The sequence below is a fragment of the Lytechinus variegatus genome, chromosome 1 (assembly GCF_018143015.1).
Source record: "Lytechinus variegatus isolate NC3 chromosome 1, Lvar_3.0, whole genome shotgun sequence".
Taxonomy (NCBI): Eukaryota; Metazoa; Echinodermata; class Echinoidea; order Temnopleuroida; family Toxopneustidae; genus Lytechinus; species Lytechinus variegatus.
Genome location: NC_054740.1, coordinates 70,615,825 through 70,630,326, shown reverse-complemented (window position 1 = coordinate 70,630,326; position 14,502 = coordinate 70,615,825). Strand labels below are relative to the sequence as shown.

Below are 14,502 nucleotides of genomic sequence, written 5' to 3'. Positions count from 1 at the left end.
TCTTGCCTAGAAAGAGTTCTCTGTTTTCAGACAGTATTGGCAGCATTGCCAGAATTGTAAATCAAAGCCATTTCTGGGAAGTCCTCAAATTTGTTGAATTTGAGATACAATGCTTGAACAGTTCACCAATTATATATTATACAAATAAGTTTGTATGTAAAGTTTAAAAAACAATTCTTTTGAAGGAATTACATAAAACCAACTTGGATTATTGAATTTTCACTGGGTAATTATTTAAGTCCAAATGCTTTGGGCAATGAAGATATTATCAATTCTGAGTTTTTATTCATTTTTAAATTATTTTCATTGAGACGATTTAATTCTGTACAGACTCACTGAATAAGTTAAAACCTGATGTTTTGGTAAATTTCCTTCTTAATTGTCAAATACTATAGTAGCCATTGTTAAATGTAAATAAGAGATACAATGAAACTAATCAACAAGCAATAATATATTGTCGATACATGGTTGCATGACAGTTTAGATTAAAGAGAGTGCTGGCATTACATATGAATACATATATCAACTGAAAACTTTACAAGGATTCAAAGAAATTTAGCTTGTTTCATCTGAAGGATGGGTCATGTAAAAAAAAAGAAATTGATAAAAGGCAAAGAAATGCTAGATTGTTCTCAGAAAACAGGATACAGTAGAAATAAATCCTCTGTGGAAACTCTAATTCTGTATAGAGATTTACAATAAATTCAGATCGGCTGTAATTTGTGGTCGATCATACTCTGGACTTGATTTGAATCTTGATTACTTACTTTTAAATCTCAAAGAAAAAAAGATCGAATCTATATGCTTTAAATCAAAACCCTTAAGGTCCAACTCTAAATCAAGTGGTAGATTGATTAGTAATCACAGCTGATCCAGAGTTATTTTAAATCAATGAATTCTTCTTTATTAGTGAGTGAATTAGAGTGTGAATGCAAATCAATAGTTTGAATCTAAATGTGTTGTGTTCTGTGCCATTCTTCTATCATTTACTGGGCGCCGCGGAACTTTTTTCAAAAACCGTGTACAAAAACGTAAAGATGACTATATGATTGTGATTTTTAGCATGGTCAGCCCTCCCACTTTTGTCTCAGCCCCCCCCCACTTTGAAAACAGTTCCGCGGCCCCCTGATTATGAAATGCATGTTTCATGCTATATGATTATTACTAAATTCTCACAATAGGACAAGAGTGTGCATATACATGAAGAGTGCAGATGATCATTGCATGCGTGACAGAATGATACCAAATTGAATAGGATTGATAACCAAATGAAAGCAACTCTGATAAGGTTAAATAAGTATTGAAAATTTTGATAGAAATACAAAGTTTAAAGAAATGATGAAGATGAACTTCAATTGTTGATGAGTAAGAAAAACAGTCAAAGAGAAAGAGATAAAAGAGAAAAGAATAAAACAGAAAAAAAGAATACGATTATTCTTTCCTGTCCAGACTTGTTTGGACATTTAATGTTTCCTGTCTGAGAGCATTAGTGTAAATATACACTCTAAATTCCAAGGATTTCAGATAAATCCAGATCGGCTGCGAATAGTGACCTGTCAAATATTAGATTTAAACCTTGTTGATTACAATATAAATCTAAAATATTTGAATTTAAATCTATTTAAATTTGATCTCTAAGATTTAAAATAAATTCAAAATTCAGCTTGTCACTATTCACAGCTGATCTGGATTTATTTTAAATTCTTGGAATTTAGAGTGTACATGTATATCCAGAGGACTAAAAATATATATTTTTTTAAATGTCTGCAAAAGTGGTTTATCACATTTGAGGGATTTTGTGTATTAAGTTGATTCCAAACCTATAGAGTATGCTGTCTCCTTTTAAAAAAAATCAATACACACTAACTTTTGGAATGATGTCAAGGATGGGTAATAATTTAATTACATCTAAATAAAATGAAAATCTAGCTTTAAAAAGTCCTACAAAAAAGAGGTAACAGGCACTAAATGTAATAAGATCCTGTTGGTGATTTTGCAATAAAATGGGAAAGAATATTTCACTGGTTTGGTAACTAATTTTCATGGCAACTTATTTTTGTTAGAGAATTTGAAAATAACGACAGTGGAATCTACACAAGTTTATCAAAAAGAAACTGAAAAAAATATTGAGCCTGAATAATGCACATTCAATTTTACAGATACTTAGAAAACTGACTGGATAGAATGGTGCCAGATCTTATATGTACATGTATTCAAGCTAAATTACAGCAGCAATGATAGAGCAATGTCTAATCTATATAAAAATGCTGATAAAATATATGCAGGCACAGCTACAGTGCACTTCGTCATATAAATAAGCATATTATGAAAGTGCAAGAATGAGAGATTATACTGCTTTACAAATAGCCAACATTTGATCCCTAATTTTTCTTTAAATCCAGCCACAATATATATTATTGGCTTATGGTACAGACAGCCTTAATAGAGTTCTATCCAGAGTCTTATCATAAATCCAAATGTATTTCTTTTACATATTTTTGACCATAGTAATTTAACATGCTGGACCTTGGTGGTAGTAGATGAATTATCCATATACAACAGAATATTCAGAATATTATAAAGGGGGGGGGGGATGGGAATAATTCTGAAATGATTTTGATTCATAGATTTAAGTTTATCTATATCAAAAACACAGTATTCAATACATATGCATTTTTGTAATTTGTAGAAAATATAAGATACATGTTTGATTTGCTATATTACCAGATTTACTCCCTCCAGCCTCGACTAATGTTACTAAACTTTCAGTCCTTAAGAAACCAATAATTCGTCCTACTAACCTTATAGTAGTCACACATTATTTTGCCATCTTAGATTTTAAACGTAGGCAGATTGTTGAAATCTTTATCAAAGATTATGATGCATTTTCCATATTATATTTGCTAATACTAATAAATTCAATCTCTTGAATCCACAAATAAAATCATTTATTTCTTATTGTAGCTATATTTTGTTTACCATAAAATAAAATGTATAAGACATTTCTATACAATCAATGACCCCCTAAGCAACTTGACCAGAAAGCAATAAAGCAAATGAATATATGGCAAAGCAAAAAGAAAAGAAAAATCACCTGATCATTATCGAGAGGAGATTCTTTGTTGTTAGAATGTGATTGGTCTGGTATACCTGTATTATCAGGTTTCTACCCAGATAGAATAATAGAAGATATACACATAAGAACGATACCCATACAGAATCAGTAATATCATCATCATCATTTTCAACCTATAATCTGCAGCTATTATCTTTGCTGTTATGAGTATGATGTGGCAAGAGAATTGTCTTTGCTGTAAGCAATGTGTCTTATGTGTTGAGACTGCTAATAATGGATGAGAAGGTAAAGTCAACCCTCTTCTCCTTCTTTTAATTTGATAAAACTGTGGCCTCCACCTAGTATTATAGTCTACATTTTCATGAAATTTCCCAAGAGACCAAATCAATTCAAAACAATTATCAAATATACATTTTAACATATTAGCAAGGTATTCAAAAATCACATATTTCTATCCCTCCACAACAAAATCTATACTTTCTCTTAAAAAAAAAAATTCAGAGATTTTGTGAAAATGATGATGACATGAACAAATAGATGAAAAGGATAGATTTCATTAATTCAAAGGATCATCAGATTAATTGTGTTAATTGATGAAAATTAGTAAATGAACTACAGCATAACATTTTTATATAATGGTATATAACATAAACATTCATGTTATAATGCACTGCCTTGAGTTGTCTCAAGTATTTAGTGCAAATTAAAAATGATTAATCCATGATTCAACTGAAAGATTATATCCCTCAGTTTAAAAATCCAATGGTTTAACATTAAAGCTTAGGATGAAAAGAGAGTAGTCTTTAAATCACACCACAGATTTTGCATGACATGTAGAATATGCCTCCACATCTTAATCGTTATTGCATTTAAATTAAGATTTTGTTCATATCTATTCAAAGATTATCTGTTTTTCTTACAGAGAACAGAAATAACATGAAAATGGTGTGTGCTTTTGTAATCAAAATATCCACATAAACCTCCCAAACAAATAACATGTAAGTGAATCAGAAAGGTGCAAGGATCACAGAAGCAAACCATGAAAACTACCATTAACAACATTAATAGATGGTTACATCATACCACTCACAAGAAATTAATGTTTTTTCTGGCTTTTTTTGGTTGATTCACATTATCCAATATAGAAAAAAAAATTTGTTCTAGAAAAATTTTTGTTTTCAGAAATGAACTTGATTCCAAAGCCTTTCGTAGTAAGAACACACATTATAGGATATGTTTCATTTTCAAAACATAATGTTCTTGGTTTGCACTCAGAAACGTTTACAGCAAAATCATAAGAGTGTTTACAGTGAAAAAGAAAAGTTTATCAATGTCAGGTCTCTTTTCATAGCATTTGATATAAAAACTGACCCTTAACTAAAAATGATATGTATGTTATGGCCTTCTTGCTCTCAAAATGAAATTAAGGTTAGAAATGATATTGGATGCTTTATACACTTCCATGCTAGATTGTGTAATATATGATTGAAATTCAAATGAAGCGAAATTGGAACTTACTGAATCAGTTGCTTGTTCTTGAATAAAACCAGATAGCTTCAACTTCTGTTTCTCCTCATCTTCAGAATCAGAGCTGGAGCTGGATGAGCTGGAGTCTGATCTATATCCATCTTCCTTCTCTCCCTTCTCTTCATCCTTCTCCTCATCTTTCTCAGCATCCTTCTTTTCCTCTTCTTCCTTCTCATTTACAGTTTCTGCAGCCTCCTGTTCTTCCTCCATTTCTTCTTTATTTTGACGTGAATCATTAATCTTTTCCTCATTCTCCTCCTTTTCCTGTGCACTTTCTTCTGTTATTCCTTGTTCTGACTCTCTATCTTGGATGTCCTGGGTTGGTTCATCAACAGGAGCATCTACAGTATCCTCAAGAGGCACTTCTTGTTGTGCTTCACTGTCCTGAGCCTCTTGGGAAACACCTTCATCTGCTGGATCTGCCTCATCTTTTGGACCTTCTTCAAGGGGTTCACCTTCCTGTTGAGTTTCTACAGGATCTTCTGATTGAATGTCCTGTGTCTGTTCAACAACATCTTCCTGTTCAACTTCAGGGACTTCCTGTTCTTCTGGTCTTGGATCTTCCCTTTCAGTATTTGCTTCAACACCTGCCTCAGCATGATCCTGTACAGGAGCACTATACATAGTTTCCTTTTCATCTTCTTGCTGAGCCTCTGAGGCATCATCTTTTGTCTCTTCCAACTGCTCTATCTCAGGCTCAACAGAACTCTGGACTGGCATGTCCTCATCTTGTACACTCTGGGTATCCTCAGCATCCCTGGCATTACCTGCATCATCATCCTGTGGGCTGACTTCCTTCTTCTCATCTTCTTCTTCCACCTGATCTCTTTCAACCTGTGCTTCCTGCTCCACAGTATTTTCATCCAGGGTCTGTTCCTCAGCTTGAGCAGCATCATCCTCATTATTCTCTCTAACCAAGGTAGCTTCCTGGACAAGAACAGCTTCTTGAGGAGGAGGATCCACTTCCGTTTCTGCAGTAACCTCTAGAGTAAGACTTTCTTCGAGCACTTCTTCCGTCTCCTCCACCTCATCTCTGGCACTCTGGGAGATGTCCCTATCTGAGCCTTCATCTTCCTTGACTTCAGCTTTGTCTTCCTTTTCATCTTCAACTTTTTCATCATCTGAATCTTTCAAAGTCTGTCTCTCGGCCTCCTCTTCCTTTTCATCCTCATCAGCAGAGCTTGAAATCTTAAAATCAGCTTCAGATTCTGTATGGTTTCTTTGACCCTCCAACAGACTTTTCTTATCCTCGTCTTCTTCATCAGAAGACAAGAGTCGGTTATCTCCCTCAGAGGCACTAAACAGACTCCTCTCCTCCTCTTTGTCATCTTCTTTTTCTTCTGGTTCATCTTTTACTTCTTCCACATCTTCTTGTTGAAATGTCTCCTCCACTTCTTCAAGGGCACTCTTGCTTTGTTCACTGTCAGAGCCATATTTTTCTTCTGGAACCACCTCTTCTTCTTTCTCCTCTTCTACTTCTTTTTCAGAATCCACCTCAAGGTCACTTTTCTCATCTTCATCCTCTTCAACTTCCTCTACAACATCTTCTTTTTCTTCCTCTTCTTTTTCAGATTCCACCTCAAAATCAGAATCGCCATATTTGTCTTCCGTCTTCTTGTCTTCAGCATGAATAGACTCTTTTTCATTCTCTGCTTCTGATGAGAAGCCATCTGATTCATAATCTGTATTAGATGATTATGAGACAAAGGGAAAATGGAAAAGGATATTGAATAACTAAAATTGAACTCATCAAATCATCTAGTAATAGTACTAACCAGCACTCATCTTCAATACTATTATTTCTATCATATCATTACTATCACCATAAAACAATAGGTTTTATTTACTTGATCTACTCTCACACTGTCTAATACACATCATCGTGGCTAAAACCATAGGTCCAAATTCATAAAAGTGGTTTTGAAAAACCATCAGTTGAACCCATGGTTTATGCAGATTTCCTCCATAGATTATGCCTATTTACTGTGTATGTTAAAAAATGTCCAGTGCTGATGCACGCTTTTGTTACGGACGACTGTTGACAAGGTTAAGTGCGCAAAGTTATTAATGAGCCACTGTTTGAAGAGTGGACTCATTAATTCAAAACATTATACTTAATCATGACAACAGGTGTCATTTGGCGCACTGTGACAAAAGCGCGCATCAGCATTGGAATTCTCTAATATATGCTGTAAATATGCATATTTTATACAGGAAATCTTCAAAACCATGGGTTCAACCAATGGTTTTATATACCGCCTATGTGAATTCTGGCCATATGGTCTACCATCAATTGGTCAAACAGTCATTTTGTCTGAACATCATTTTGTGTAATATCTTCTTGGGCTATCATTAACCAGTTTGCATTGACACTTACAACTGCACTGCCATCATTACCAACAGGCACGGATCCAGGGAGGTGTGCCCTCTTTTTTGAAAGTGAAGACCTTTTTATTTTATTTTTTATTTATTTGCTTGTCAATTTTTTTACGGGTACGAAACAAGATACCCTTTATTTGGTAGTTGAAGGCCTTTTTTTTTGCTTGTCAAATTTTTTTCCTGCAAAATATTTGCCCCCCCTTTTGGAAAATCCTGGATCCGCCCCTGATAACCAAAGCCATCAACACCCAAGCCCTATCTGTGCTTTTATTTATTTGATTTATTATTTTCTTTATTTCTTTATTTATATATGTATTCATTTATCTAATATATATATCTATCTATCTAGCTAGCTATCTATCTATCTGTCTGTCTTTCTGTCTTGTCTATTTATTTATTCATTCATTCATTCATTCATTCAATCATTCAATCAATCAATCAATCAATCAATCAATCATCCATCCATCCATCCATCCATTTATTTATTTATTTATTTATTTATTTATTTATTTATTTATTTATTTATTTATTTATTTATTTATTTATTCATTTATTATTATTTTTGGGGGGTACACAACAATCAGTAGCTTTGCTTTATACCATGTATCCTCAGTGAGGCTCAGTATGCATACTAGACTTGAGCATCTCTACTGAAATAACACTATTACCACTCACCTTTCTCCTCTTTATCTTCATCATCTTTCTGTTCTTCATCTTCTTCAAACTCATCGTCCTCATAACCATCATTTGCTGTAAACCAAAATCACAAGAATACTACTGTTTACAGAGTTCATCGCAAATGTAATTTTTAACACTGCACATGTCCTCAGTTACAGTGGGGTGGGGTGGAATCCAATGCATGGTTCCGGAAACTATTCCACAAGAGTACTTACAAATTAAACCATAATATTTCAAAATGGTTAACTATCAGTTTTCTTAGAAATCCATTGCTTCAGAACCATTAATGTTAAAGGACAATGAAATCTTTGGAACAAAATAGCTTGTGTGAAAACAGAAAAATCAAAGAAACAGATCAATGAAAGTTTGAGAAAAATCAGACAAATAATGAGAAAAATATGAGCTTTTGAATATTGCGATCACTATTGCTATGGAGATCCTCATATTGGCAATGCGACAAAGATGTGTGATGTCACTTATGAACAACTCTCCACATTACTTTATGACATATTTCACTTAAACTGCCTCCTTTGTCACATCTATCATTAGAGCATATATTCTTTCTGTAGGAGGGCAGGTAATAAAGATTTTTAAAGAATACATCATGGATAAAGAGTTTGTATCATCATAAAAAAAGCAAAAAGAGACATTTTGGGAGTATTTCAAAGTCCATCAAAGGGAAAGTTGTTCACATGTGACATCACACATCCTTGTCGCATTGCCCATGGGAAGATCTCCATAGCATTAGTGATTGCAATATTCAAATGCTCATAAGTTTCTCATTATATGTCCAATTTTTCTCAAACTTTCTTTGTTCTTATTCTTTGATTTTTCTGTTTCAACACAAGCCTACATGTTCCAAAGGTTTCATTTCCCTTTATGACACAATTACATGTACATCCCTCCCCTCTATACACAGCCCTTCCTTTTATTCTCCCCTGGTTTTAAATCTCTTTTCATACGTCTCTCCCTCCCCTTTCTCTCTTCCTCTTACTCCTCCCCCTCTCTCATTGATGACTCTCATCGTTCCACCCCCCCTGAACAACAGGTACATGTACGACGCAAGGATTCATGCCAGTGTCTCTTGCATATACAGTTCATGTACATTATGCTTACTCCTGGTTATCACCATTTACAGTATTAAGGTGGCAGTATTCATCATGCCCACCTATATAATGCCAGGAATACTAGTCTTCTACAGCCACACTTCTCTTTTTACACAGATTTTCTAACATATATAGCAACCAACCTGTAGAATAAACACCCACCTGAACTTGGAATAAAGCAAATCACTGAACACTCTTGATTTAACCTAAAACACCACCTCCTTAGATATTCATCTTATTCTGTATGATTATTTAAAGTATATATTTGTGTTATCTGTTTCATTTGTTTCACTTCATTCATATTTGTGTATTATACATGTATCTCTCTTTGTTGTCAATTACTACTGTGCAAGATTATTTTATTCCCTTATCTTAGTCTCATCAAATTTTTTCAATTTTTTTTTATAAATAACAATGAAAATATACATAATACCCTATTTAAAAAGCAGTAACTGATAATTATTTTAAAAAGTTACTGAAATTCATTGATATGAATGTGAAAAAATTAATAAATTCTGTAAAGATTGTTTTAAATGAGGCAAACGATAAACCACAAACGTAAAAGTGAACTAAATGTATCAGGGTTTTTAATTATGCCTTCATAATATGCATATGAGACTTTCTTCATGAAATTTGTAAGGTTTCATGATATTTTTTAGAGGAAATTGTTGTCATATTTGTAGTTTTCAAATTTGAAGCCCTACACCAAAGTTTTGTTCAATTCTAACATGCATCTTATAGATTAAACCTTTCTAATAAAAGAAAACAATTTTTCCTAAACCTCCAAACTGGTTGAAAGAAAACTATAGCCACTTTTTTTCAGGAGAGGGGATACTGAGCAAAATATACATGAGTAATTGGTAACCTTACAAACAATAATTGAATGAACATAAGTGGTGAGTTCAGATGAATGTACATATGTGTTTATGAAATGAAATTTAACCCATAAAGGTGCAGAATATATAAGTTCATAATTAATCTGCTTTTGCTCTGCAGATTGGCAAGTCATAATTTTCTACTAATTTTACTACTAAGAAAAAAAATAAGTCAGAATGAATAATAGTAAACTTGTAAAATGAAATTTAACCCATAAAGGTGCAGAATATGTAAGTTCATAATTAATCTGCTTTTTCTCTGCAGATTGGCAAGTCATAATTTTCTACTAATTTTTCTACTAAGAAAAAAAATAAGTCAGAATGAATAATAGTAAACTTGTAATCAGATTTGCCAATTTGCACTCTTAAATAGTCATTTTCATTGCATTGCCTATTCAGAGTGTGCCGTGTGAATGATAGCTTTTATTCAGGAAAAGGACCATATAGTGCATGGAATCATACCAATTTTTTTCAGTACATTTTTCATATTTTAGTCATATTTCATGCGATTGCTGGCATTCCAAATACAGGGAAACTGCAAAAACATCAGATATGGGTTAATATTTGCATGAGCTTTGCTTGACAATGATGTGTGTTTTTTCCAATTAAGAACATCAGGAGCAAACATTGTGGAATATATATTCTGCAATTCGATCACAAAAAAGTGCAAAAGGTTAATATTGGTTTGATGACAGTTTAAAGAGGGGAAAGTTAACACTGAAATCAAGTTGGTTAAAGTATAATAGAGAGATGTCAAATAAAAAGCTACCATAGGAAAAGAGATGTTTTTTAATGATTTATGAAGGTTTTTTTTTTTTATTTTTGTGATACCACATGGAAGCAGCCCCCCTTCATTCATATCATCTTCTAATATAAATCAAATAAAGTGTCATTTTTTTCTTTAAAAAAATATTTGAAATGCAAAATGTGAGAATTCTATATTTTACAAGTGGACAATTTTTAAAATATATGAAATTAACATCACAGAACATGAGGGAACTACTGAGATGTGATATCACAAAATTAAATTAACTTCCCTTTTGAAATACACATTATGAAAATGGAGAAATAAAAGATAAAGTGTGTTATGCAATGAATACACAAGCACAGTATAATACAGTTTGAGATGAAGTGTTTATTCACAAGCAATTTGATTAGATACAGACAAGATAAAAGTGAGAGAAAACAACAGTGCAATAAGTATCACAAATGATGATCAAAACAAAAGTAAGGAAAAGATAGACCCATTATATCTTTTCAAATATATTATTATTAAGTTTGAAAAAAGTACAGTTAATAACACACAGATAGAACTTTGATAAAATTTACATTAATGGTAAGAGTTTCAGCCTTAAAGAAAATAGAAAGTTACACAGACAAAATTCTCAAAGCATACATGTACATGTAGATCCTATTACGTTATGGCCTGTATTAGTTTTATAATGAAATGATAGAATATATATATAAAAAGTGCTGTTAGAGAATAGTGCAACTGTTATATAAACCACTAGAACCAGCTATTAATTAACTTTGATATCAGCAAGTGAATAAAAAAAATAACATTATGTCAATGTAACATTTAAAGCTTCCAAAAGCTAGATATATATAGAAACATGAAAGAAGTAGAAGAGGAGCCATCTGACAGATTTTAAGTCATAGTGCGAATGAAAGTGGGATAGACAGATAGGAGAATGTCCCTAAATATAAAACATCTGGCAATCGCTTTTTGCGGGCAGAGGCATGAAAATTTTAAGTACAAAGTATTGATGACACAATAACACTAATAAATCAGAGGTTTTTTCTGTAGAAATTGCAGACTTGTGTTTTGTCTGAAAGCACATTCTTTCAGCTTTAAAGTCTGTTAATGGTGGGGTGGGAGCTATCATTTTTCTTTAAATTTTCAAGAAATTACACGTATGCATGAAATGACAAAACAAAGTTATGTATATATCCAGAAACATGCCAAGTATACCATTCACAGATTCAATTGAAACACAAACTAATGTCCACTCAGTGATAATATACACAAAGTGAAGAGTGGATGAAAATGACATCAACATTGCAGAAACTATTAAGAAATATTTATAAAGATAAATCTTTAAGCTATATAAATTAAATTGTGCACTGCTTATTCCAATTTGAAACTTTTAAAGCATCTATAATTGTATTACATCAGTTTATAGAAAAACAATTGGAATTATGAAAATAAAACTGGATTCCAAATCACAAAAACAATTTTATATAAGATCTGCACATTATCATAGCAAGCATATGTGTGTCATACTTCAAACAGTGGACTGTTTGAAATTCATATCACAATAATGAATGCTCATTGTTCAGAGTAGCAGCAAGAGAATGACCACATATATTATAAAGCTAAAAGAGATATTCAGATTTAATGATGAAATATAGATGTTGGCAAGGTTAAATTAATATAAGGTGATAGCAGTTCAAAAGGTAAGAGCACATAGAGATAGCTATGTTTCGTTGTAATAATGCTTGTACATGAACAGATACAGAAATAGATTAATGGACGAAAGAAATTGTTATGAATGATACATATTGATAGTTAGAAGCCTCTGTGTACATGGGTTTGTATCATTTGGACTCTCTCTCTCTCTCTCGGTTTTTTCTTTATGGGGGGGGGGGTTAATGGGTATTTTCATCAGTATCCATTAAGCACACAACCCGTTTGTCCAGTCCATTTCAAGCCTCTATTACAAACAAACTATTTTAGTTGCTTTTCAATCCCAATGACTGAATAGAAAGTTATGAAAAATAATAATAAAAGAATGATGCTGATATTGTCAGTTTGTAGCAGCATCATAAACAATCAAAGTACTTTTTGAAATACATTTTGTGTACATTGTAATAAAGAAATATACACATACTGCACATGTACTTCGAGCTGGAAATAAAGACACTACTATATACTCTTTGAATGTTTATCAATAACAATACCGGCCTTGTTTTGACAGCGATGATAAGCCTGTAGCAATTGTCAGTATTTTTTCTTGTTCCTTGTTTTTATCTAATATTCTATCAATAATCCACCTTCATTAACGAAGACTTAGCTTCCAGAAATAGACTTTGCTTGTCAAACTAAAGACTAATGAGGTCTTTAAGTCATCATGCTGTCACGCAATGCTCTCATTCTCTTTTTTTTCTAATTATCTTTCCTGTCTTGATGCCTAGGGAACTGCATGGGTTCATTAACCATTGTACGGTATGTTCTGAATTGGGAATGTTGAATGTACCTTGAACTGTGTGAAGTAGTTTGTTTGTTTCTACAACAGACAAAGACTTCATTTTCAAAGGCTTGTAAACTTAGCTTTTCAAATTGCATGGAATTTGGCTTTTTGCACAAAACATGTATAATATGGCTGCGAAACAACAAGCGTTGTTAGAACAGTGTTAACCTTCTGATTCTCTGATTTCCATGTATGTAGATAATGGATTTAGTTTGAACTACATGCATGTATTAACTAATGCCCACCTGTAAGGCAGCTTCAGTAATCAATTTTCCAAGAGGGGGTATATTTTCTCATCATTTTTATTTTTCATATTGCAATTAAAGGATTTTGCATCCAATTATGTGGACAGGGACAAACAAATAAATGTACAATGGATGTCTATGTGTTGTATGCTATTGAATGTTGTGATACCTTATACCACACATCAACTGCATCAGTTTGCAATACAATTACATATATTAAAAGCTCACTGCAGCCTTTCTGACTACCCCCCCATTAAATTTGCATTACTACGTAAACATGAAGTTTGATTTGGGCATGACGTATGGTGGTAATGGCGGTGATTCAATTTTACCTCATTGATGAGAAAGTATGAATGCTTGCAATTAAGCAGAGGACCGAAGGTTAACAGTCCTCTCCAAGGGACCTGATGAGGATAAAAGCATTACCAAAGGGCACTAGTGCAGCGAGTGGGAATCGAACTCGGGTCATCTGAATCCAAAACCCCACTCTATACTGACCTAGCTCAATAATTCAAAACAGTGCAACCCATTTGAGACAATCTAATGAGAGATTTACAATGACATAAAGAAACACAGAACACATGTTAGAGAACATGCAGACAAGACAGGCAAGATTATTACAATATACAAAACAAAGAGCTTGAGAAAGTGCAGCATACTTTGACTAATGATATGAAATTAATTATGAACAACTGCTTGAGTGTTTGTACAGGAAGGCAAAGTGATTTTAGATTTAAATAAATAACACATGCACTTGAACATCAATTCTATTGCACATATGAAGCATAATTAATAATGAAAATGAAATGTCACTAAAACATGAAGTGTCATACGGACTAAGATACTCATGCAATAATCTGGGTTTCCCTAATCTTGCCCTCATGCATCTATTCATCAAACTAAGGAATTCAATTTCATTAAGTGAAATGGGTTGGCTTTTAGTAATAAAATATTTGCTTGGTTGAGAAGACATTGTGGCTATTTTTATCGAATTTACTATAGTTTAAAACAGGAGGTAAAATAAATTTTTATGATATGATTTAGCCAAGGATCCAAAGCATTATTTTTACGATCAAATTCTCCTGTATCAAACTAGAAAGATGAAATCTTTGTTATCTAGCAAATGGATGACCAGGCAAAATGAGAAGTATAATGTCATGGAAACCACAGGTCTTTTGGCTCTACAGAGAATCCATCAACCTAAATATGATATAGGTGTGTGATTGCAAGTCCCTTGTGGACCATTTCATAAAAAGACTTAAAACTTTAGCAACTTTGCCAATATGGTGACTACCATCATGGTAACAGGGCTCTGCCGCTAACGACAAATAAATTTTCCATGGTAATTACCAAAATGAAAGCTAC

The 14,502-nt window shown here is 32.9% G+C and overlaps 1 protein-coding gene across 4 annotated transcripts in view; it reads right to left on the bottom strand.

Moving 5' to 3' along the window:
• Positions 1 to 14,502, bottom strand: part of LOC121421675 (glutamate-rich protein 3-like) — a 37,432-nt gene that overhangs the window by 6,404 nt on the left and 16,526 nt on the right. For 3 of the 4 annotated variants that reach the window (XM_041616466.1, XM_041616476.1, XM_041616450.1), the window contains exons 9-10: positions 7,658 to 7,732; positions 4,595 to 6,285 (exon numbers count right to left, since the gene is read on the bottom strand). In XM_041616466.1, the coding sequence (XP_041472400.1) occupies positions 4,595 to 6,285; positions 7,658 to 7,732 (1,766 nt within the window). The remainder of the gene's footprint in view (positions 1 to 4,594; positions 6,286 to 7,657; positions 7,733 to 14,502) is intronic. The other variant, XM_041616459.1, reaches the window with a different exon arrangement.